Source organism: Pecten maximus, chromosome 7 (assembly GCF_902652985.1).
Source record: "Pecten maximus chromosome 7, xPecMax1.1, whole genome shotgun sequence".
NCBI lineage: Eukaryota > Metazoa > Mollusca > Bivalvia > Pectinida > Pectinidae > Pecten > Pecten maximus.
Genome location: NC_047021.1, coordinates 35,981,178 through 36,006,771, shown reverse-complemented (window position 1 = coordinate 36,006,771; position 25,594 = coordinate 35,981,178). Strand labels below are relative to the sequence as shown.

The 25,594-nt window shown below is 35.8% G+C and overlaps 4 protein-coding genes across 5 annotated transcripts; 2 read left to right on the top strand and 2 right to left on the bottom strand.

Annotated features, from left to right (window-relative positions):
- Positions 1 to 811: 811 nt before the first annotated feature.
- LOC117330716 lies at positions 812 to 4,951 on the top strand. 2 transcript variants are annotated; one of them, XM_033889169.1, is made up of 5 exons: positions 812 to 1,462; positions 1,850 to 2,284; positions 2,539 to 2,677; positions 3,153 to 3,233; positions 4,902 to 4,951. In XM_033889169.1, the coding sequence occupies exons 1-5, from the start codon at positions 956 to 958 to the stop codon at positions 4,940 to 4,942; spliced, it is 1,203 nt and encodes a 400-aa protein (XP_033745060.1). In that variant the 5' UTR covers positions 812 to 955; the 3' UTR covers positions 4,943 to 4,951. The 2 variants fall into 2 exon arrangements, with proteins under 2 accessions (XP_033745060.1, XP_033745059.1); XM_033889168.1 differs by lacking the exon at positions 4,902 to 4,951 and having other exon boundaries at positions 3,153 to 4,512.
- Positions 4,952 to 4,961: 10 nt separating this feature from the next.
- Positions 4,962 to 7,169, top strand: LOC117330719. Its single transcript, XM_033889171.1, has 3 exons — positions 4,962 to 5,023; positions 5,214 to 5,413; positions 5,734 to 7,169. Exons 2-3 carry the CDS (start codon positions 5,230 to 5,232, stop codon positions 6,576 to 6,578), a joined length of 1,029 nt encoding a protein of 342 aa, XP_033745062.1. The 5' UTR covers positions 4,962 to 5,023; positions 5,214 to 5,229; the 3' UTR covers positions 6,579 to 7,169.
- On the bottom strand, positions 6,790 to 9,415 carry LOC117330717 (putative ATP-dependent DNA helicase Q1). The gene is made up of 2 exons (XM_033889170.1): positions 8,796 to 9,415; positions 6,790 to 8,551 (listed from the first exon to the last, which is right to left on the bottom strand). The coding sequence occupies exons 1-2, from the start codon at positions 9,236 to 9,238 to the stop codon at positions 7,372 to 7,374; spliced, it is 1,623 nt and encodes a 540-aa protein (XP_033745061.1). The 5' UTR covers positions 9,239 to 9,415; the 3' UTR covers positions 6,790 to 7,371.
- Positions 9,416 to 12,080: 2,665 nt separating this feature from the next.
- On the bottom strand, positions 12,081 to 24,212 carry LOC117330715 (leucine-rich repeat extensin-like protein 1). The gene is made up of 4 exons (XM_033889167.1): positions 23,890 to 24,212; positions 18,405 to 18,555; positions 16,092 to 16,195; positions 12,081 to 14,676 (listed from the first exon to the last, which is right to left on the bottom strand). Exons 1-4 carry the CDS (start codon positions 23,948 to 23,950, stop codon positions 13,532 to 13,534), a joined length of 1,461 nt encoding a protein of 486 aa, XP_033745058.1. The 5' UTR covers positions 23,951 to 24,212; the 3' UTR covers positions 12,081 to 13,531.
- Positions 24,213 to 25,594: the final 1,382 nt, after the last annotated feature.

Sequence of the window (25,594 nt, the reverse complement as noted above, 5' to 3'; positions counted from 1 at the left end):
TGACCGCGAATTTAGCAAAATTAAACCCTCGCGAACATTAACAGATAAATAACTTTAATATATATTCTTTTGAAGAAAATCGTGACGTCTTAATGCCTTATGAGTTCTTTGTATTTTGCAATATAATTCATTGCATCCGGGTACTTTCTATTGTCTATTAATATCGTTTTTTCATTCAATGGATGATATATTTCGTTTGTATCATTGCAGTTTTTCTTCATTAAAAGTCTTTAATAAGGCACGTTTTTTCACTAGGTATCCACTTTTTTTATATAAAAATACCCTCCGTGTACTAGACTCAATACCTTTCGTGAAGTATTCATATAACATTGATTGCAATGCCGAAGAAGTGTCCCACCCGTACAACCAAAGTACTTATTGCAATGAAAACTAAAACTAAACGCCTACCTGTACAATACATAAAGGCGGTAATTAGCGTACAATACATTCAGTCATTGTAGACGTTTGTAATAGCTAATAAGTCGATTTTAATTGAAGCTCGACTATCTAAGCGTATCGTCTATCAACAACAGAATTTTCAGTGTACGGGATACTGACAAGAGAAAAATACCTTGGTGGGCCAGCTGTTGTATACGTAGAGAATGATAAAACAATATGCTGGCACAAATGTGTATCTGTTCCAAAGGACTGATAAGGGTGACTTATATACTGTACGTATAGTTGTCAATACCGTATTCTATAAACTGCATATATGCTACACACCAAACTGTTTACAATTTAACGAACAGGTGAACATTTCAACCCAATTACAAGGCTATCAATGACGTCACCTAACGTCCATCACGGTATAAACCAACTTCGCTAGCCAAGGGTGTTCAATACGATACTCTCCTATTCACCCTTGGCGGATCTCACGACAAAACCGAAGTTCCCGCTGCTACATTTTGATTGGATGCGGTTAGATTTAACCGACCAATTAAAACGCGCGTTGTAAATGTACACAACAAAGATGGCGGCGCCCACGGAGACATGTCGTGTGTGTCACAATCAGCTGCCAGCGAAGTCGAGAAGAATTATATTTGGCCCTACATTTAATGTTTTCGACCAGCTTAGTCAAGTGATAGGGTATGTTGCTCTCCAAACCGATGGTAAAAGTAAATATGTATGTGGATTCTGTTTTACAAAATTAAACAAATTGTCAAAAATCGACTTCGATCTCGTAACAAAATTGGAAACGCTGAAGAATGAAAAACAGAAACTTGTTTCAGAACTCAGAGACAAATATCTGACAAATATGCCACAAACACAAACACCTAAAAGTTTAAAGCGAACTAAGCCTCTGCAGCACACTCCAACACCAAGGAAATCAAAAAAGGCTCTGTGGACTACACCTTCACGTTCTACGCATGCTGTACAAACAGCGCCTGCTTCGACACCTAAAACGTCAAAGCCAGCTATAACCGGTGTGAAAGTTAAACTGTTTACACCATCAAAGATCAAGGTATGTATTAAATAATTACAATAGAAATAGACATTTTAAGATTTTACTTTTTCGGTACGTTACAGAGGCTTAGTTTGGGATTCTGAGTAGGGACTGTACATCAATAACCCCGATTTTTTTATAAGGTTTTAGAATGTATCTGAATACTTAATTTATAGTGTAGTGATTTTTAACTGATATCATATGTTACTCAGAATCATAATCCGAGTACCGGTGACAACTAAATTGAACTATGTCCTTCATAATGTAAATTGCAGGTAACGAGATATTTTTTTTATGAATATCGTATAGTACACTACAGGAATAATATAATTGAAGGGACCTTCAATTAAGTTTTCTCCTTTCCCAATGCTTTATCTAACTAAGCAAATGCCTTATTATTTTCAGGTGTTGTACAGAATCAAGGACAAGGTCAGGTCAAAAGTATTGAGGGAAAAGGGTTCCATCGCAATGGTTAAAAGTATCATGTATGGTAAACCAGGAGCAGCCAAGTGTGTGTATTCAGCCCTCCAACAACCAATCAGAAAATGTGTTTTGAGAGACATTCAGAAAGAAATTTCTAAATTAACTTCAACATTAAATCTGTCATTATTTAGAAGAATAGACCACAAGAATCTGACATCATTTTCCTTTGAAAACATCATCACTGAAGTAAAGATATGGGCACCATTTTTTCATAACCTTATATCAACCCTGGTAAAGAACTCATCAATTGGAGAAGCAGTAGTGTCCGCTCTTATTCTGAAATTCCATAATACACACATGACAGCCTTCCATCATGTGATCGGACAGGTACTGGACCATTGTGGTGCCACTGATGAGGTTAGTGGATTGTAAATGCTATATAAAGGTTGTCATTTCACACTACTATGCAATATAATTATACTGATGCACTTACATGACATGACATGACACTTTCAAATTAAGTATTTTGAAAATATTTTCATATTTTAATCAATGTAGTGCCTCTATATATATCAAGTTAGTTCTTTAGAACTAAATAATACAAATGAAAAGAAAATACCTCTAATTTTTTTTCATCATTTGTGACTTTGTCTATTTTTGTTTACTTTCAGTGTATTGCAGTGCTGAACAGACTAGGTGTGTGTGTATCCACATCAGCAATGTCAAAAATGAAGTCAAAGCTACAGGATCACCAAAGTAAACAAATTGAAGACTTGTTAATCAAGGAGAAAATTGAGTTAGAGTGCAATGGTATGTATTAAAATTGGAGTTGTGAATCACAGGAATGGCATGATTTTTAAAAAAAATTTCAACTAGATATACATAAGTATTCTAGTACAATGAATATGTGTATTTCTAATATTTCATTTGATATTTTCTCAGATTCTCAATTTTATAGGATACAAGCAATTTATATTACTTCCAGTATCTCATTTCTTATATCAGATTTAATCAGACTGGCCTAATTATTTACATATAATTAATGTATACACTTTTTATCAATTCTAGGGCAAATTCAATTAGTAAATTAATGCTTTAAAAAGTTAAAACGTTCCTTGTAAAACTATAAAAACAGAGTTTTGTATTTTATAACATCCTTATCTATAATAAATATTGTTTTTGTTTGACATTGTCACTAATAATTTTCTTATATTTTATGTTTTTTTAACTTAACTGATATAATACATTCATGCATTAATGTTTAATATGCTGTCTTTTGATTTAGAACCTGCTCATCATGCTGTAGAGAAGCAGACTGACACAAGGGAGACACAAGAGGCACAGCTTGCAGTTGAGAAGGCATCTGGTAGGAGCAAGTCTAGTGATATAATAGGGGATAACATAGATATTACCAGAAGTGTGTCAAAAATGACCAAAGAAAAACGTCGGCAGAGCTGGCACTGGTTTTTACTGGTTGGTGTTGAAAAACGCATTTCTAATCCTGATCTTTCCGACATTGCACCAGCTGACATCAGTCTCCTAGAAAACTCCAAGTTTATTCCAAGTTTGGAAGAATGTCAGTCATTGGAGGAGAGATTTATATTTCATATCATGAGGGTTCTGGTTAAGCATGTAAATCATCTGAAGAGATATGAATGCTGTGTGCCAAAGTATCTTCAACACCCATTTATGAAGGAATCTTCCCAGAAATCTAATTTTGTCATATTAGACTTGTTAGATAAAAGTGAGAACAAAACAGAAGACATGATCAGTATTTTAGAGCATATCCATAACAGATATATCCCACACGATGCTGAATCTTCTGTCATAAAAAAGAAAGTGTTTGGTGGTGATGTGCTAACAAATGAGCGTGCATACTGGGCTCAGTTAGCAATGTTGAACAGTCCAAGTGATTTTGAGAAACTTGCAGGAGTTGTGCATAGGCCTGAGGGACTTCATAGAATGATGAATCTCCTTTTGGTAATCCTGTTGAAGTCAAACCAGTTCATTGTTCAAGTTACAAGGCATGTTTTACAATTTTCAAGTTATTAGGTAGATGTAGATTAGAATTCAGAATGCCATATAATTTTGAAATAAGTTCAATTTTCTTGCATACTTTTTAGAAACTGTTTTGATTCACATACCTGGGTGTTTGAATCTTCCCGATTGAGAACATGTCACAGATGTATCGGGTAAATCAGCAGTTATAATGAATCCTAATCAAACAAAATAAAAATGGAAACATTAAAAAAAATCCATACAAATTATTTGTTAGTTTGCCAAGTTGGTCACCCTGGGAATAGCCAGCGTCACTTTAGGGAGGATATGTTCTCTGTAGTAGCTGGTTGCTACCTCACTGAACAACATACAGGAAGCCTTTCTCTGTCTCAATTACCCTTTTTCAGAAAAATGTCTTGATGAAATTCTAAATATCTCTTATTTTGTAAACAAATGCTGAAAACTTACCAAATGAATCTTGTATGAAAATGATATCATAATAAATAGGGTTACAATTCACCTTTAGAGAAGATCTCTCCATAATTTTTCCAGGGATTAAATGAACACCCTTGTGATGTTGATCTCTTTATTGACTTTAACAATCTGTGTTTGCATTAAGTTTTATTTTTTACTGCATGCAAGTTCATGGTGTTAATTTTTGGGTCTATACAACAAAACCAGTGTTGAGTCTTGCATGTCCTGTTCCGTACTAACACTGCTTCCCTAATATTGATATATAAACAGTCATAATCTGGTTTTCATTAATTATGTCAAGAAATCAATCTTTTCTTTTTTGTTTCTTAGTTCAACATTAACTCAATAGTAAAAGTGTTCTGCAAAATATAAAATGTTGTATTTTTCTTGTGATACAAATGTATTTAGTAATACTTTCTTTTAATATCATCATTAATTCTTTAAATAAATGCTTGATAAAGTTGTAAGGTTAATGGTAATAGACTTTTTCTTTGGTTTATAATAGAAATCTGTATGAAAAGCGTTCTTCTTTTAACTTTTTTTCATTTTTATTGTATTTCAGTTGATCTACCAGATCTTTTACAACAAGTCATCAGCAACTGATCAAGGAACCCTAGCAAACCTGAGGAATGTCATCAACCGTATTGATGTCCAAGGTGCAGAAAGTGTCATTGACAAGTACAGGTAATCATAAAAATGAATTTTAAAAAAGTTAGAAAAGTGAATTTCAACTTCAATAATATTTCAATCATAAACTTTCTCTACATTTATCCGTAAAATTGTAAAGTAGAAAATCATGTTCAGTTAGTTAATGTGCAAGTTGGAAACTCTTTATGTTTTCATAACTTGAAATTAAATGTGACTTATGTTCTAGGGCTCACTTTTCATTTATGGATGATGTCCTTGACTCTTACATTGTGGCAGCCTGTATGCATCTTTTGGGTCAAAGTGAGATGGAAGCCGAACCCAACAGGAAACAACCATTGTTTGCTATTGTGGATGACCATACCCGATACAAATTTTTGTATCAGATATCAAAAGATATTTTGTACAAGTACATCAAAGTAGAAAACAGTTGAGTGCATTTCTTATAAAAAGTTGAATTTTAATTTTTAATTAATTTAAGAAAATTATTTAATACAAATGCAATATGAAGATATCTGGAGAAGATATTCTCTACAAGTTGTTCAAGTTTTAATGTTATTTGAAAAAAATAGTGTAGAATGCTATAAAAAAATCTTGCAAGTTTTTCATTTATTGAAAAACAAATCAAATATCTTAACCATGGAAAACAAATATTAATCAATTTTACTTTTCTGAGAGATGGATCATTTCTTAAAATGTACAATTTGTAAAGCTACATTTATATTGTGAATTTTAATTCATAATTGCAGACCTGGAAATGGTTAATGCACAGTATTCAGAGCTGAACGTCCAAAATGATGCACTAAAAGACATGTTCGATCATGTAGGAAACAGGTACGAGTGCGTGGAATGCAACAAAATTTTCAAGAAAGTTGGGTTCTTGAAAAGACATCTTAGCAGGGAACATGAATGGACATTTGGAGTGGACAGACAGGATGGTCATTCACCTGATCACATCGCCCTGTACAGAGCTTCCTTTATGAAGTGTGCATTGCTGTTGCGGGACATTGAGGATGCCTATAAAATGGGGGATGGTGACAGAATTACAGAAACAGCCAAATTCCAACTACTGCTATCTAATGTTGGGAGGCATACAAAATATCAACTCTGGCTGTTCAAGTTTTTGGCCTATATCTATGGAATTCTTTCACCAAGAATGTCGTTTGAATATAAATGGAACTGTACATCCAACTTACATGGTGGCATAGGACATAACATACCAAATGACAACCTTGTTGAACTGCAAGTGCAAGCAATCAAGAAAAAAGTGCAAGCACAGGGTTCCAATGCAACCTATGAAAGTGCAAGAAAAGCTGCACTCACTGTCCAAGTACAAGATGCTATAAAGCAAAATATAGCAAATCAAGGCCATGCAAAAAAGTCTGGAACAAAAAGACCTGTAGTTTCAAAAGCTGGCGATGTTAGTCTTATAGTTGAAAAATTAATTAAGGCAGGTATTATGGAGAACATTCCTGGACGTGAATTCCACTCATTCCGTGGCTTTAAGGACATTTATTCAAGGGTAAAGGTCCAAGACTTTCATACTTGGGTAACACGTGCCAAAGAACGCCTTTCTGTTGAAGGATTGCATTAGATGCATGATGGCATCACTATTCCATTTTAGGAATGTCATAGTATTAGCAAAGTATAAGACTTTTGACACTTTGTATTTCAAAGTACATCCATGTACTGTTTGATCTCTCCTGTGGTCTCTATGATGAAATGTTACACCTGTCATCATGAAAATGTTTATTCATCTCTGTTAAAGAAATTTTCCATAAAATACAAAACGAAAAGTTGACATCTATACTTCATGTAATATATTTAATGCAGACAAATATATACTGGCCATATATAAGATAATCCAAATTACAGGTAATACTTTGTACTCAGTCTCATATAGTTTGTACATATAATCTTGAGTCATGTTGCATGATTGTCTATTTCTGGTCCAATTACATGAAATTGTAATTAAAAGTAAAATTATATTAAAACAACAGGTAGAATTATAAAGTAATGAATCATTCACTTACATTCATACTTTGTCAAGATTAATACTTTTTTTTTTGTAAGAATTTCCAACTTTCTACCATTGTCTAAACTTGTATCCATACATTTCCAATGCAACAACACATAAATTCTGTTGTCGATTTAACCGATAATAAAATGTAGTGTTGGGAGCAAGTCCTGTTGTTTTGCAATTCATTATAATTAAAATTTGTTCTTTTTTCAACAATTTAGAAATAAATGCTGTGACGACTAGTAATATACAATTTATATTTTGCCATAATATGACTCCCGACTGTGTACAGAAAAAAAGTAGAACAAATGAATTTTCTTGATGCTTTGTACATATTATAAAAACAAGTACTATGACAAAAGTCTCACTAATCAGCATCATCATCTGAAACTTCATCACTCATCGAGAGCATATTGTACATCTCGGTGTCACCAGTTACAGTATTTATAACTGTCATAATCTCCACAGCGACTTCAAACGACCAAACTGGAAACATTTTCAAAACGTCAGATGTTGTAAAAATTTTATGACAGCTTGACACAACGTCTTCAATGACCTGGTCAGTTATTCCATGCAGTATTTCTGATTTCATCACAATGTTGCTTAGATCCGATTCAAGTGAATACTTTAACACAGAAAGTTTATGTTTCAGTATTTTCTTGTCTTCATCTGTCACATCTCTCTCCATTTCAACATCTTCATCCTCGATATCGTCATGAACTGTGAACACTTTATGGATGTCGGGGCAGCATTCCTCACCACAATCGCATTGTTTCTCACAAACATCACAACATTTATGTTTAGGTGTAATAGGTGCATGTGCAGTCACGTATGAATCACACAGTGTTTTATGCCTGCATGTGACATCATCTTTTACAAGTTTTACTAGTTCACCCTCCACTCTACCTAGATGTCCTTTGTGCAGCTTATACAAAACAAGTTCATTGCTGTATCCTCCATCGCGACCAGCTCGACCCATTTGCTGCACAAAAGTGTCCATTTCTCTTGGCAAGCCATAGTGGATAATGTTGTTCACATCATGAAAATTCACCCCCATACCAGCCGAATTCGTACAAATCAGAACTCTGATATTACCACTTTCTGACATGTCTTTTCTAATTTGTTCCTTGATTTTATCATTTGTTTTGCTATGGTACATTTCAAAATGATTACGCAGCTGTCCAACATGTTTAAGAAAAGTTAAATACACCTTAGAAACATTTGCTATGCTTTCACAAAAGATCACATGCCTGGGAAACGCTATTGTTTTTCTTTGAAAGTCATCAATCAAGAATTTGAACACATTTGAAAGATCATCATTGTTAGGGATACAGATGGTGGTGATCTTTATGTTCGGTCTGTCTGGAGAATCGACAACAATGTCTGATTCTGATCTGAAGCATAGACTCTTCATGATTCTTCTTCTTTCTGTTGGTCCTGCAGTTGCAGTCAGAGCAAGGATCTGAACCTTGTTGCACAGGGACCTTAATTCTCCAATCCTCGAGAAACTACCTCGAAAAGGTCCTTCCTTGTCTGTACCTTGGCCCCTTTAATTTAAAGAATATTTAACATTTAGCATGGTTTGTTTATAGACAATTAACAAGACATTCCAATAGACTAATTTTTTTTTTCTTTTTTTCTTTTTCAAATCGATGTACTATTGTGATGAAGTTGAAATAAGACATAATTTGTATTTCATTCTCTGCTTCAATTATAATAAATTGATAAGTTTTCAGGAAACCTCACACCTAATTATGAAGTGCTACATATATTAATAGTTTCTAAACTTACCACTTTATTACGGTATGTGCTTCATCTACAACTATAAGACCAAGTTTGCTTTGGTAGGGTTCAGTTGTTAGCATAGCTCGCCATGTTGTGTCTTCCACTAACTGTTCCGCGCTGCCAAATATGAAATCAAAATGTCCAGCTAAAATAGCATCGTTGTCGCCGTTGCTCTTGCCGATATACGTGGCCTTAAATCCTAGTTCATTGAGACGACGACACTGTTCGTCCATGATACTAACAAGAGGCGCAACCACAAGCACAATTTTCCCTTCGTTTAACAGTGGATAACTTTCATAAGCCAACGATTTTCCGCTCCCAGTTCTTGTCCCGACAAAAACGTCTTTCCCTTCATTAACTGAACTGATTGCTCGTATCTGTGTCGACCTAAGCTGTTGTATTTTAAATTTGTTGCACACAATTTCTTGTTGCTGAAAGGGCGCGGCCATTTTCTCAGTTCATTGTTCAATAGTACGAGCATTTTGATTGGTCGGGCGTTACGTAAATGAAAGGGACGCAACTGTGATTATCCAGCAGGTGGCGCAGTGCGGGAACTTCGGTTTTGTCGTGAGATCCGCCAAGGGTGAATAGGAGAGTATCGTATTGAACACCCTTGGCTAGCGAAGTTGGGTATAAACAACATGGTGGACAATCAACCGACAAAGGATTTATAACTGTAAGTAAATCCAAGTAAAATGACTTACCTGTTCCTGACAGGAATAATAACAGCGTACCCAGTGCCGCCATGTTGAATCCCAAATGACCTTTCGCAGCAGTTATTTATAACTCTTACGCACAGCTACACGATGTAGTCTGTCGCGGATGAATGGATGTAAATAAACAGGCAGGTGTGTGAGGTAGACATGGATATTTAAACGACATAACTGACAGTATATATCCACCTTTAAAGGGATTTTAACAATGTCATCGTGTGTACTGTAAATACACCAGCCAATAAAAAATGTAGTTACTTTTAAAAATATGTTTCTGTTCTGAACAACACAGGTATGCGAATAAAGAGTAACACCTGTCAAAGCTGAGCTTTAGAAAATATCGATCAAACTGTAAGGTTTATTGCAAAGGAATATTTTATCAAGGGCCATGAAAGAGTTCAAACAAACATTATGAACACATGTCCATTACTTTCGATACCAGGATTTTTTGTATATCTTACATAATGTATTAACGATGCTTCCTCCACAGCAAGGAATAATATGGTCTTTTGAATACAATAAAATCTATATATTATACATGTACAAAACACAGTATCGCATTTTCATACTTAACACTTATGCTACCGAGCCCAACAAATTATTTTTTTCTCTTTAATTGGAACAAAACATGTTTGTCGAAGAATATGTTACTTTGTTCTGATTATTTAAGGCTACTTTTATTCATTGGTGTTATTTTGATATATAGAGGAATTTGACGTTAAATTCAAATGTACATAATATACATGTATTTCACGGGTTTGACACCATAAATATATATATTTCACGAGTGAAAGGTATCGGTATGTTCCGTCATACTTGTGAAACATATGTTTTAATCAACGGAAACCGTCCAATTTTCTTTTTATTTCAAGTTTTGAAAGAGTAGTACCATCTCTGTGACGCCGTTTCCGTTAACATGACGACGCCATTTTGAATTTTTCTGTTTATATCTGGCAATACACTTGCATGTTTGTTGTTTAAAAAAAGTTGTTTAAGAAGTTTAAGCGGTGTAGAATATGTTAGCATCGCATATATAGTTACCAGGTGCTAGCGAACAGTCGCGACATAAATAGAATTTGGGTGGCAGATGACATGAAGGTTGACGGCAAGATAAACGTAGGCAAATTAACGACAATTGATGCTAACTAAACAATTCTCTTTTAAAATTCACAAACGTTTTCATTTAGTCAGTGTTACATTTCGAAATCCTTCACGGCCTTATATAAGGCAGCACACGAATACACCATTCTCACATAGCTTGTGAAGACTGTTTTAGTGCAACACTACGCTGCTTGTACATATGTATTATGCTGACTGCTGTCCCTTATTTGGATAATATCTGTCTCCTCTGTGTTTTTGTGTTTAATAGTTTAGAGGTTTAGATGAGAGGAAGTAGATGTTTTTACAATTTCAATTAATATATCGCCGGAGTTCCGTTGTCCATTGGGCCGAATTGAGAAACCTCTGCGCCCAGAATTAAACGATGAAGCGCTTTCTCGGAATACTTCGACTGAACACATTATTTCATGATTAACAGCGCCTTAGCATTACAATACCATTATAAGTTGCAAAAATGATTTTGATTATCATTTTGAGGCATAGACATATATTTGTGCTAGGTACTTCCATGAAGAAGTCAGAAGTCAGTCTGAAACAAAATGTCATTCCGTCATCATTCTCGCAAGATCTCTCCCAGATTTTCAATTCAACCATTCAAATTGTATAACGGGAATTTCTACGCAAGTGATTTGACGAATAGAGTTTGCGCAGCGTTTTCTAAATGACGATGAAAATACACGTTTCGCTCCCAGTTAATAGTTAAGACATATTTTATTACAAATCATCTTATAAGATTCATACAACCATAAAATTAGCATCCTCTCATTGATATACTCGCAGTACTTTAATTAACAAAGTAATTGCATTGTGAATGGATTGGGTGATACCAATTATCTCAAATCGACTAATATACAAAGAACCTGAATATCAGCTTCCTCGCGTTCCCTATTACTGATATGCCCTGGGCCCAGTTGTTCAAAAGATTATTAGGCTAATCACAGTTTAAAACAATATTAAAATCCTGATATATTTTCTGGTAAAACTAACTTGACAATATTTTGTGAAACTATAACACTTGTAAGTCTCTTCCTACCTGCTTATTTTGAAGATTGCTAACACATAGGACTTAAAATAAAGGAGACATGAAATTTTTACTAATCACGTGATTACGCTAATCACCTTTTGAACAACTGGGCCCTGCTTGGAGTATGTTGGAGATGTTTATTTTCATTCCATTATTTCAACAAACAGTTAACGTCATATCTTTGTTATCGTTTTGATCACATATTGTCACAATACATATGTATCTGTTGGCAACGCTCCGATTTGACCTTGATTTGTATGGCAGGTGTCGTCGAGGAAGCATAGGATGTTTACTCTTCTGGAACGTCTGGTCTTATGTACCATGTATTTTTAAGGACTTGCATTCAAATCCTTGTTTTTTTGTGTTTGCTCTTAAGTCAGAAAAAAACATCTTTACGTACATAGAACATAAATAAGAAACAACAAATGCATTATCAACTATTACAATTATAATTTATAATTTCATAAAATCACTTGCAATTGTAGATACATGCATGTTTTGAACACGAACATGATACAATTAAAGGGGTTCTGTTTTAGTTATGAATATACAATACAATATACAATACAATATACATACTATATTATATATAAGTATAAGCTGACGTCATCTACGCTCAGCAGGACTTGAAGTATGTAAACTCAAAGGTCACCAAATGTAAATTAATGAAGAAGACAATTGTTTTCAGTTTTTAGTTTTATTGTTGTTGTTTTTTTTAAATGTTTGGTGCTTTTTTTATTTCTGCAAATGTATTAAGAGGTCATTTCAAATGTAGCAATGAATTTACATATCTGTCTTGTCATCGTTCATTTAAGAGTGAAATAATTTGAATACATTAAGAAAACAATTTACTCTTACTCTAGTTAAAATCGAATTGAAAAAAAGTAAATTCATTTCTTTTTGTTATTAAATCATTGCTAAAATCAAGACACGGCGTTAAATGTCGAATTCATAATGACAATAGAGATTGTGTACTTTATTTATTCTCAAATTATGAAATCTGTATTGAACAATATTTGATTTTGTGATATTTTAAACCAATTATACAAAAACAGGTTTTGAACGATAAGTGTATACATGTACAATTCTACCAAATATACTGAATACCGTATAATTCTTCAGCAGATATTTTGGCAATAACAGTTTCAGTGGCTCAGCAGTCATATACAGCACTAAAGCCACGTCCTCCAATGACTTTATTGTGTTTAACATTGCACTTATTGCATATTGATGTGCACTTTTTTGCATTAACACATTTAATGAAATATGTATGGTAATATGCAATATGAAGCGTGTCCGAAACGTTGATTTTATGACATTACGAAAGTCTGCTTCTACAACAAAGCTTAGTTGTAAAATATGACAATGTAAACTGTACATGAGTGATGTGTCATTTGTTAACCCGTTGCCTCAACGCGTGACCGGGCTGCGTGTTCTAAAGTTGACATAATGACCCCTTATCCATCAACTTTTTTCTTTTTCTCTTTTTTATGTTTCTTTTATAAAAGTCAATGGATGAAAATAAGTTGGGGACAAGCTACACTCCAAGTAGCTTGTCGTATTAGATACAAAAGAAAAGTTGGCACCGGAAGTGTATAAGTTAAGAACAAAGTTTCCATTCTTAACTATCCGCGAGCCTTACTTTGAGGTTAGTTATTCCACAATTTTGGATAACACATTTACGCCGATTCAGGCTCTCCATAGATTGTCTCACAGCTTCTGATCAATTCGATCTTATTGAGGAAGTAGAATGGATTATCGGCCTCCCGCTGCAATATCATTCTGTTCCATTAGCTTTTTATATAGTGATTCCATAGTACTTTGGATCCATGGACACATACATGAGAGTAATTAATTCTCAGATAATCCTTCAATATTTGATAACCTTAATTAAAGAAATATTCGTCCGGGTCCGGTTCGCCCACGCGTCTTGTGCTCCGACCAAGTCCACGGTACACAAATCCCTCTCCACCGCCGTATGCATCGTCGTCCTTTTCCCTCACGGTGGCGCGATGTGATTGCCGATAATCGCCATCACGGACAACTGTTGCGCGCATAGAACGTCGCAGTCGAGGGGAACCATAGTCATCTTCGTGTACTAATGTCCGGCGCTGTATTGTTGGGCTTCGATCCAGTTCAACTATCTTGGCTCTTGTAGGCTCCTCATAAGACCTGAACGCAGATTGACGGAGACTGCGCGCGTAAATGTTTTCCGGCATCTGAACTGTTTCGATTATTCGAGTAGGTTCGGGTTCTACTTCGATTCGCCTTAATCTTGGTTTTTCTTGTTCGACGTAAACTAATTGTGGCTCCGGTTGTGGAGGCTCGACATAGACGACTTCTCGCTGTGGTGTAGGAGGTCGTGGTGGATCAACATACACTACTTGTGGAGGAGGTGGTGGCGGTGCTGGAGGTGGTGGATTCATCATTACGATTGGAGGTGGAGGCGTTCTTGGTCTTGGCTGTACAGGGGGGTCTATCATAACTACAGGGGCGGGGGGAGTTGGAATTCTTGGTAGCCTTGGGGCTGCGACGTGGACAATGGGCGTAGGAGGCCGAGGAATCTCGGGCAACTCTGGCGGTTCAACGTACACGATTGGTGCAGGAGCTTCGGGAATTGGAGGTATCTTTGGTGCATCGACATGTACAACTGGTGCTGGCGGTGTCCTTGGTCTGGGAATTGGAGGAAGAGCAAGCTTGACAAGAGGAGGTGGTGGTGTGTCTGGTCTTGGTAAGGGGGGTACTTCTACGTAGAGGGTCTGGCGTGGTTGTGGTGGAGGTGCGGGCACTTCCATGAATACTATCTTTGGAGGGAGAGGTGGAGGGGGTGGCCCAATCACTGGAACTATTTGAATAGGCTGGGGCGGGGGTGGTGGCTGAACGATCACTTCCTGTCGCATTGGTGGCACCATCATAGGTTGTGGTGGCATAAGCAAATGCTTTGGCGGCGCCCCGATCGTTTCCATTCCCGGAAGCGGCTCCATCGGTGGTGGGTGTTCTTCCTGTACTTCAACGACTTCCTCCTGAATTACTGAAACAAATGTAAATCCTCGTGTTATACACATGGACACTATCAAACGTATAAAAACAAACTATATACTATTATACTGACTATTGTAGTAAAGGTTTAAACAGGAATTTAATGATTATCGGCGGGATATATAGATAAAACACAAATACAGAGTTCGCATTTATGAGCAAACGAAGAATATTATACAATAAGAGGTTGTGTCCGAATCAAATTTCAATATTCTATGGACATATCGTACCAGCAAGCACTTTTTAAAGAAGGAAATGAACAATACATAATTTTCGATAGACTTAACTATAAAGCGTAAAAGTATTATTTGATCAATGGAAAGCGGAATTGATGTTTGACCTTCAGACACGAAGCGTAATGCAAAACAAAAAATCTCATGAAGGATGGGTGAGGGTTGTTTTTGTAACGGAACGCAAGTTATCGTGAGAAAACCTTTTTGCTAACTAGACAACCGCCCCGACTTATTGATCGCTGTGTTTTGATGCTTCAGATGAACAGAAATTCAGGGGAAAATAGTCTTTACATACTCTTCAGCTTTCAAAATGCAAGGTGGTATATAAAACTCTTGACGAAAATTAATGTGCGGTTGTTCGGGCTGTTAAACTATTTTAATACTAATACATTATTTTACTGCTATCAAAACATATTTTTACTGTTTTACAAGAGACAATGACGAAATATACGATGTAAATCATATTTTGGAATACGGGAATGTGTTATAAATACAGCACATTATGTAACGTCACAAACTGCGATCTTCTACAATTTCTGAAACTATGAATAGAAATGCCCATGGGGTAAATTTTCAATGTTATTAAACCTTTAATTTTCGTAATGCTGGCCTTAGCGAGTTGGGGAAATGATTTAAATGCCAAATGCATTTGTTGTTGATGTTTTTTGTTGTTGTTTTTTTTTGCGACAAAGATACTTAGAAGTGCAGTTAGCAAGAGTTTGATGATTAGTCATTGATGTTGTGTAAATTACACCATATACACACATGATATCCAATGTTTTGAGTATTTGTTATGGCCCATATTGTATTTAATTTACTACTAGGAAACGGACATAAACTAAAATACGTATGCACTAATGAGTAATAGTAAATGATATGCCATTGTATGTTTACCATCAATCCACAAATTGCAAAGCTACAGTATTATCGCGCTATTATGTCATTGAATGGAACATATCTATTCAGTTATTTACCGGTTACTTGTATTGAACTGATTCCTTATAGATAAAACAGACTTTGGGGTGTGAAATGAAATACATTTGGATTCACTAGGCTTTAAATATAATCAATTTGTCTCTGAATCCAGACAGCATTTTCACTCTAACTTAATATATATGTACAGCGCCGAATACAGAATTATCTAAATATCGTTGACGATATTGATAGCACTTACCTCGTCGTCTCCAGCAGATGGTATATATGATAAGGACGATGACGATGATGGCCCCAATAAGGCAAAGAATGGCGATCAAGATGGCGGCGATTCCGGCGGGTGAACTACGGATAAACAAAAGAAATTAATTTAGGTGACAGTGGTTATTGTCTACTGATGTGATTCTATGCGATTTGATTGGCTAGCATTTATAGGCTGCTTCAAGATGTCTGGAGATAATAGTTTATAGTTTTTATTTCATCCAAATGCAAAACAAGCATATAGGGAACAGTACAAACATTTTCGTAATCATCATGACATAGACAAGCATAAGATGGCGGAGGACAATATTACCATCAATACTAATGAGATGTACAAGACATGTTGTTACTACATTATATTTACATTCCTAATGTGGTTTGCTGATATGAACATGCCAAGTGAAAACAACAAACATATGACCATGAATACACTATGAAAACCGTATGAAAACATTGTCTCTCGTGCAAATCACCTGATTAATCGGGTCATATTAATACGCCATCGACAGTAAGACAGGAAGAGTAGCTTCCCTTGGATCGATAACGTTGGTACGAGATAAGTGTTCAAAATATTGAATGATTGTATTTAATATTATTTTTACTTTAATACTTCTTTCTTTTTGTTTTATACAAAATTAAACAAAAAAGACCGGAAAATGCGGAACGACATTAAAACAATGGCGTGGTGCAAAGGCGGGATCTCCCGGCTGTTCTAATAATTTGGCGTTTCGTCGTATACATGACAAATTTTTCTTTTTAATAAAATTTCTCGTTTTCTCGATATAAATTTTTTAAATCAAGGTTATGTAAATATATGAATTGAATAGATTTTTTAAATTTTCATTGCGGCTATGAATACCAGTAGCTAGCTAAATATCCTCCGAGGCGCGCTACCGCGCGCCACGGAATATGTAGCTAGCTACTGGTATTCATAGCCGCAATGAAAATTTAAAAAATCTATTCAATCCATATGTGTTATCAATATACACTGTTAACTCACCAGTTTCAACTTATTGAATTATATGACAAAACCTTGACGTCATACATAGTAACGATACGTCATAACGGATGACGTCATACTATATAAAAATCTACAGAAGCAACAGTGACACTGATGAAAAATGATGAACAATAATAGCAACAAACTAAGATCAATTTAATTACTTGCAAGCAGGGCTTTTCTTTTCGCTGTAGCACGAAACAAATACTTACCAAACATATTCAAAATTTTAACACTTTTACTCGAGCGCGGTTGTTTCTGTCATATTCTTGAAATGATGCATGGATATTTATCAATTTATTGATTTTGAAATGAATACTAATAATCTTTTCTATTATTTGGTGTGATTTGTAATAAAATGTACTATTTTCATGCATTCCCGAAATGGTCAGTTTTGCACATTAACAAGTGTCATTTCCATTTAGGTCGTATCCTTACATAACACCTTCTTTTGTGAAAAAAACACACGTTGACACAAAACAAGTCATTTCATCCTCAGAATAGTCTTTCTATTGTGTCATAAACTCGTGGTTTGTGTAACCTCTATTTATAATATATATATATCAAATCTTGGGAAATGCACGTCCACAAGCAACTAGTTATATGATGGCAGCTTGCTCATGTTCCATAAAGAGCTGAACTCCATTATTATCAAATATTGTACAACTGGTTAATCAGCTTTTTTTACCAACTTTTCCTTGCACGGCCGATTAATATTACTTTCTATTGACAGTGACGTAACACTATTGGCCAATAAAGAAGTGTGAAAATATTTATATTCCATTTTCGCCTAATTTCTTGGGTTATTGTCAGATACAAGATACAGTGTATGTGATATTCCAACGCAAGAACAAAAAGATGGGAAGAGTTGCTAAAGGAAACGTCCAACTGTTAAACTTCTGTCTACTATCAGAGGTTTGCCTTTAGCGCTACACGTCCTGAGGGTTAGGTTAATTGTTTGGTTCATGTTGTTTAAGGGCCTATTAACAGCCAGTGTCATTTAAGGATGTGCCTGATTTTTGAGGTTGAGGAAAGCCGAAGTACCCTGGGAAAAACCACCGGCCTACGGTCAGTACCTGGCAACTGCCCCACGTGAGTTTCGAACTCGTAACCCAGAAGTGGAGGGCTAGTGATAAAGTGTCGGGACACCTGAACCACTCGGCTACCGCGGCCATGGTTAAATTGTAATATAACTGACGTTAAGACCACGTGCCCTTACATCTGAAATTACATGTGCAGACGAGAGTAATACATGTATAGTGTTTTCGGTCCATTAGTCTTCAAAATACTTACAAACTGTTGCAGCAATACTCATTGGGGGAATCCCCGCAGCACATGTACTCGCCATAGCAGACACGGGGAGCAGTAGTGGACACTGGGACATTGGCGGAGTTAAATGTCATGTACGTCACAGTCCCGCACTCTACATCAGCGCGCGCACCAACTGCAACAAACATATAACGCATGTGTCAGATTGCACTTTACAATGAATCGTATTATTAAGACTAAAATGGAGACGAGTTGTCATAAGCTAAAGGGCTGTAGTATATCCACGTGAAAAATATGTCATGTTTTCAGGAAACAGCTCTCAAGGCGAATAATGAATTTAAAAACCCCTTACTTGTTTTGTTTCAAGTGTTATTATTAAAATCAAGACGGTATTGACGACCGTTATCCGTCAACTCATTATATGCGTACCGATACGAATTACCTACCGATTTTCAACATACAAAAATCGGAGTTCTTGCGAAATATTTAAAAAGACATCTCATACGGTTTTTTGTTTTTGTGTTTTTGGTTTGTTTCGGTTTTTTGGGGGTTTTTTTCGTTTTTTTCTTTTCTTTTTTGTGTGTGTGTGTTTTACTACAAATTAAATAGTTATATCAAGGAAACAAGCGGTGTTTTTGTGAGGAAATATCGTAGAGTCCATGCCTCCATTGTATAGACCATGTGGTACATATATAAAAACACAAATATGTCTTATAACAAGAAATAATGCTTTATTTAGAATTAGTATAACGATCTTTGTTTAATGACAAAGAATTAACTTGACATATTAAATAATTCTTCTCGGGTTTATGACGGATGTTTTATTTCAATATCTACGGATGGCATTACAGCTAGGGATTGAGTCTTTGCCATAAAAAACCGATAGCGATTTTTAGCGTGGAAGAAAAATGTGAGTATCCTGACGTATGCAATGGACATATCTAATTTAACATGTGGTGGGAGCTTTGGAAACTTTAAATCTGTCAAAAATGGTGTTCTTCCGAATGCATGCATAGTTTCCTATGACACCTACACAATCTAGAAAGTATCTAATTTCATATGGAACTCGTGAAACTCCTCCCTACCTTTAATCTTAAACATTTATGCTCGCCACATATGTAATGGATACCCATTTCGTATGTTAAAACCTTTATACAAGGTATGCGTTCGTGTAAGATGCTAGAGGTGAATGAAACAAGCCGTATACAATAACCCGTCTGTCCTACTGTCTTTTTTTCAGTCAACCATACACCTTTTTAAATAATCATATCGCCTTCTCTGGTGAATGGCTAAAGTATATATCTACCTAGTTATTAGGGCATACACTGAACAGTCACCAAGTAGTAATATGACTTCACAAACATAAGTGTGTCATGTCTTCTGGAGTGATTCTTTCACTGTATATAAAATATGTGTCTAATCTGTATTGTAATTAAGCAATGAACTGCTTTCAGTTGGCAGTTATGGGCTGATAATGCCAACTGGATAAAGGCACCTTTAACACTAAGCGCTAGTTCTCACTATAATGAACGGAATTCAAGTTACCCTGTCATTCTCGACTGTGAAACTGTAAAAAGCGCTACCATGTTGTTCCGCATAAAAAGACAATGGTTATAATCAATGTTTACAATTATCTAATGTTAATTAACATTATGCAAATACGAAATATTTCCGTCAAAGTCCGTATAGTTTTTCAAAAAAAATGTACATTTAATATTTTTTTCTGCCTCTTTGGTATGTTTCACTTGGACCATTATAAATGCGCCACTTGGCAGTTTATAAGATGGTAATGTTCAACTACTGTTTGTATGGTTGAATAGTGACAATGCCATAGTATGTTATAAATATGTACTAATGTACTTGTTGTGTTAAACTATCTATGTAGAACGTAAAGGTTTCGCATATTATACAACTTATTTCTCATTCATCGTATGAACAACCATGTCGAAAGTCCAAGCAAGCTTCTTCAATATTAAGTCGCTGATAAACAACAATCGTGTTTGACTAGTTAATGATGATATTAATAAATTGTTTTGCTTAGTATGATAATTGCTGAATTACGTATTAGGCTAAATACACTAAGCTCAATTAAAATATTTATATGTTAGGAATAAGAAGAAATAATAATGATTGAAGTATTGGGGTTTTAATCCTTCATTCATCACATATGAGCCGTTGGAAATTCGGACCAACAAGAAGAAGAACACCCATACATCCTCTACATGTACGCTAGCAGTTTCTCATGAAGTTGCCGTAGAAATTGCACGCAAAAGAAAACAATCGCATTGTTTAAATGTATGCATATATATAACAGTATTGGACACTGAAAAAGAATATATATCTCAGATTTAAATAATTTGTGATCCTAGCCCCAACTCATTCTGCCATTGTCCTGTAGGTAGAGTTTAATAATTGCAAGTTGTGTATCTGCTGTTCGCGTGATTGTAAGACCCGGCTGGATTAGGGATCATATATGTTTCTCCTCGTTCTAAACAACCTTTTTTTCTTTCTAATGTCTCCCTTTTGGAATTTGATTGGGCGTTCGTACCTGTGAGAACGACTTTGGGCTGTGTCCCCTAGAAGAGATAACCTGAGTCTATAAATATGGTTGTTTTAGTACTCCTGTTAAACGCTAATGATATTAGGAGTGTAAGGACTGGTTCATCCGTAGTCAGTATAATGTGGCCGCGTGGTGTACCAGCTGGGTGTTTCGTTACTATACTTCAGTGAGGTAACACTATAAATTAGGCATTAGTTTCGCGTTAACATAAGAGAAAAAAAAAACCGAAAATACCGCAACCTCCCAAAACGAGCGCAGACTCAGCACACGCCTACATCTCGCACACTTTGAATGTTGATAAAACATTTCCACAAAGGAAACTTCCAACCCCCAAAACAGCAATATCCTGAAGTAACAGGTATCCCGGACCCTAGCATCCTCTTTGTTAGAAGGAACTGCCGACAACCGTCTCTACCGCGACCTTTCGCCATTACGAGAAAATTAGAAAGGGTCACATGTACACACGGCTGAAAAATAACAGTATAACTATCCCTCGTATATTTTAAGGAGTTGAAGTTTTTGTGTGTATGACTATATTTAGCGGAATAGGGTCGGGAACAACGACCTCAGTGATCAGAGGGTGTGACGAGACTGCTTATTACCGTAACCTACATACAGCGGACAGCAAATTGGATAGAGTAGGGTAAACCTATTGTTAAAAAGTAACGTGATCATTAATTATTTCACTTAGAAATTACATTGAATTAACCCTTGGAAATTAAAGTAAATACCCGTCATGACGTCAACACACACGTTTTATTACCAGAAACTGGCATTAAGCAATGTCTATTGAAGTTTTCTCAATCTGATAATCTATTTTTGACAGTATCCAAACAAAATGCTTACTACTTTTTTTTAATATTTTTTTTTTTCAAACACGTGCTTCTTGGAGCATGGGTTTCAATTTCCTATCCAATGCACCTCCTTCCCTCTTTTACGTAATCAGTTGTAAACTTTAAGAAACGATCAGTAGAATTGTGGTTTGCGCATGCCTATTACCTTCATCAAACAATTTCTTTAATAAGAATTGCCTGGCATACATATGTGGATTGATCAATCAGTTGTTTACAGCTAAAAGGCCTAGGAAAACTTTAATATTTGTCTTTCAAACTTTTGCATATTATTTCCGGTTTGATAAAATGTCTTGTCGAGATAGACAATGTTTTCCGTACCGTTGATCGGTTGTGTCCTCGTTAGCAACATGAATATTCCACCAAAATTTCGGCATTATTTTCTGACACTATCATAGCTCTAGTCTTAAATGAATATTCCTACTTTAAATGTTTAACTAAAAAACGTATCACAACACATGTTACAGTACCAAAGCTCTGCATGGCCTGGGGGTAAACAAAACCATCCAACAAAATAACAATTCTACGTTCACTACAATTAAGCTCGCCATGCTTTTCTCGGTCCAGTACTCTTCCGTTGAATTGTACGGGTCACAACAACCAAGATACTTAGTTAAACCCAGCGAGTGTCAACGTAATTTTTCATTACAAGCATTGAAAGAAACGATAATCAGCGTGGAATTTCTAAGGTGGTTAGTCTCTCGAAAGCCTGTCGTAGGGGTAGCGGTATGTCATACGTACTAGGGGTGTCGGCTATCGCATTGTGCTGGGTCGGAGATTAGCCTTTCACCGGCATTTACTATAACAATATAGTCATTGGACTTCAGGATAAATCCTTGTACAGGGTCTTCGGTTTAGGACTTGTTGTTGGAGAGTGGAACTCTGGTACTCAGTCCCGTTTTGCTTTTATGTTTTTATTAGTACTTATTTCGGTTTTAAACAGTTTTATTTCGGACTACGTTACTGGGAAGATATTGTGTGGTAAAATGGGTATGGGGTAGTGGAGGAGGGTGTGGAGCGTTAAGTCACAGCACAATGTATAATAGTTAGTATTTTGGTGTTTGGAATGTGAGGGACAGCAAGGAATGGGAGAAAAAAAGTGGGTCTGAATAAGGGCTGGCGGAGAAATGTATGCAATCATATATATGTTGGCTACTTTACAAAGAAATATTAGGTGTATTTTGGACAAGATTTTAAAGACATTGTGAGGCATTTAATGATCAGCGGTTGGGTGGGTTATTTTTTTCTTTATGGGTTTGAAGGGGGTAATTGGGGACAAGAGGAATAAGGGCTACACCAGACCACCCGACAACATAAAAGTTCCATACGGTCACACAATGTGAAATATTTACCGAAATTATGCATGTTTTCAATTTGTCATACCTCAAGAACATGCTGTGTGTGCAAAATACATACAAAAACACATGTAACCGGATTCTATCATCTGTGTGTGTGTGTGTGTGTGTAGTACACTGTTGATGGTAGTTAAAAGACATAACAACGGCCATCTTAAGAAATAATTTCTTGTTCCGTGACGGTATGTGTAAGAACTATATGAAGTGTTACATCTCCTCTGTTACAGTGTCTATATATAGATCAGGTATGATGGGTATACATATGTACATTTAGTTGTAACTAGTTCCATATCCGATAGGTAAGGTACCGCATAATTAACAAAGAGGACCGGAGAAGATCGCCCCGGGGTTGGGATTTCGCCCAGGGGTAGGAGCTTCAATATCTACATGCTTTACAAGTGGTGTCTGATATACTCGTTGGACAAGGCTTTACGGATCGTAGATTTTAAGAACCCACATACATATATTAGATGACATCGTTAAATATCGCATAACATATCATAAAGTCAAGATGGTTAACACTTTAAGTCGTAAACGACACACAGGTTGACATTTCGGATAAACAAACGACCAATTAAAATCTGAAATAAGATATGTCGATTGTCGATTGATTAAATAAAACTTTGTGTTGATACGATAATAACAAAACACTTGTAGAGAACATCGTGTTTACGCTATGAAAAGCCGTCAAATAGCGTAAATATAATTATTGAATGTGTTTAGAAGTTTGTTATTGAACGTACCTGCAGTAAGTATGAGAATAAGGGCGAGGGTTACCCCTCCCCTTCCCGGCATATTGGTCATCTGCGTCCAGGAGTTCGGGGTATCCTTTTACCCACCCGTTCAACGTATCACACCCTCCTCCGGTGTTTGGACGTCACGCCTCACTGCACCCATCTTGGAACAGGTTTGCCGGGCTGATCGTCACGGTAGAGTGACCATATACACCCCGCCGACTATATTTATCCCTTTGTTATATATCTCAATTGTGTCCTAAGCGAGCTTTAAATACCACGGGTAACAATTTCCCCTTTAACTGACTTCCAATTACGATACAAAATATGGTAATTGATGTCATAGTTTTCAAGGTGAAGACACAGTGCCTCAATTGGACATTATATACACGTATCGTTAAATGTAAATTCCTAAATACGAAACAAAGAGCAGCGTACAATAACTACAGCGGTTGATCGCCTTTATTACTATGACGTGGACAGGCCTAATGCCATACGGTAAACAAAAATAGAAATTCAAACAATATACATGTATGGTAGGAATTTCAAAACGTATTGGCGAATCCTGGCAGGGACGTACATACATGACGTATGCTGATGCTGGTAAATATATAAAATGTACATATTTGTGTGAATTTCACTAGATTGGGTTATAATGATTATCTAATACAAATTACTTCAAATCGTCTTCCCATTTTAGCAAAGATGTCATCATGTATTTTTGTGTTTTAATGCCCTTTTAATACGTACACGTCAATGGAAAAATGAAAACGCTTGACTAATTCTTTATATAATTATTTGAGACATCAGATGGACATGTTGCTATTTTATAGTTCTCTGTGTTACTTATGTTCTTACTTTGATCAGCGTAATGTTTATGCTTCTCCGCCTCTGTGGCATAAAGTGATCATGTCGTAAAGTACAAACATTCAGATGACGCTCCGGGAAATACGTTTGCTAATACAAAACAAATATTAGATAACGGATTAAGACCTGCTAACAGTAAGATCACTTAAAGTTACAAAAAAATAAATAAAAGATGAAAATGAGATACATCTCTTATATAAAACACTTTCATCCATCCAAACCGACCAGTGCGTTATCCTGAATTTACTTGCCAGCTGACCAGTAGCTGCATGTGCATTTCGTGCCATTACAGTGGTGAACCTCCTATTTGGGCGAACCATTAGAGAAAACTATTTCGCACTAATAACTTGCAGTCAACTGCGTGAAATATGATTTCTAATTTATCAGAGTTACCTCCCCTCGTCTGTAGCGATAGCTTGACAACAGGAGATGAATTCCATTATCTGCTAGAATGCCAGTCATTAGCTGCGCATAGAAAATTATATCTAAATAAATATTATTATACAAGGCCGAACATATTAAAATTTAGAGATCTTATGAACTCAAACCACGTAAATACATTGAAAAAACTCTGTAAATTCATTAGTATTATCTTTAGCAATGTGTCCTCCATAGCATGATGTTACACATCATGTTCATCTTGACTTGATCTTTTTTTTTTTTTTTTTTTTTTTTTTTTTTTTGTCGTTTTGTTGATTTGAAATTATATAAAATGGTATCATGCGTAACGATATGGTTAAATATCAGATGTTTTGATAAACTAATTGATACAGTCTGCGTGTGCATACTTTATACACTGGCTGAACAACTGTATATAACTTTTGTATTGTGTAAATATGTTTTCTCT

What these genes read in the sequence shown, in the direction of transcription:
- LOC117330716 (XM_033889168.1), top strand. Translation starts at nt 956, where the DNA reads ATGTACACAACAAAGATGGCGGCGCCCACGGAGACATGTCGTGTGTGT. An exon ending in ATTGTGGTGCCACTGATGAG is followed by an intron (nt 2,285 to 2,538) that starts GTTAGTGGATTG and finishes GTTTACTTTCAG; the next exon opens with TGTATTGCAGTGCTGAACAG. An exon ending in AATTGAGTTAGAGTGCAATG is followed by an intron (nt 2,678 to 3,152) that starts GTATGTATTAAA and finishes CTTTTGATTTAG; the next exon opens with AACCTGCTCATCATGCTGTA.
- LOC117330719 (XM_033889171.1), top strand. Translation starts at nt 5,230, where the DNA reads ATGGATGATGTCCTTGACTCTTACATTGTGGCAGCCTGTATGCATCTT. An exon ending in GTACATCAAAGTAGAAAACA is followed by an intron (nt 5,414 to 5,733) that starts GTTGAGTGCATT and finishes TCATAATTGCAG; the next exon opens with ACCTGGAAATGGTTAATGCA.
- LOC117330717 (XM_033889170.1), bottom strand. Translation starts at nt 9,238, where the DNA reads ATGGCCGCGCCCTTTCAGCAACAAGAAATTGTGTGCAACAAATTTAAA. An exon ending in GCACATACCGTAATAAAGTG is followed by an intron (nt 8,552 to 8,795) that starts GTAAGTTTAGAA and finishes TTTAAATTAAAG; the next exon opens with GGGCCAAGGTACAGACAAGG.
- LOC117330715 (XM_033889167.1), bottom strand. Translation starts at nt 23,950, where the DNA reads ATGACCAATATGCCGGGAAGGGGAGGGGTAACCCTCGCCCTTATTCTC. An exon ending in TATTCTCATACTTACTGCAG is followed by an intron (nt 18,556 to 23,889) that starts GTACGTTCAATA and finishes TGTTTGTTGCAG; the next exon opens with TTGGTGCGCGCGCTGATGTA. An exon ending in CATCTGCTGGAGACGACGAG is followed by an intron (nt 14,677 to 16,091) that starts GTAAGTGCTATC and finishes CATTTGTTTCAG; the next exon opens with TAATTCAGGAGGAAGTCGTT.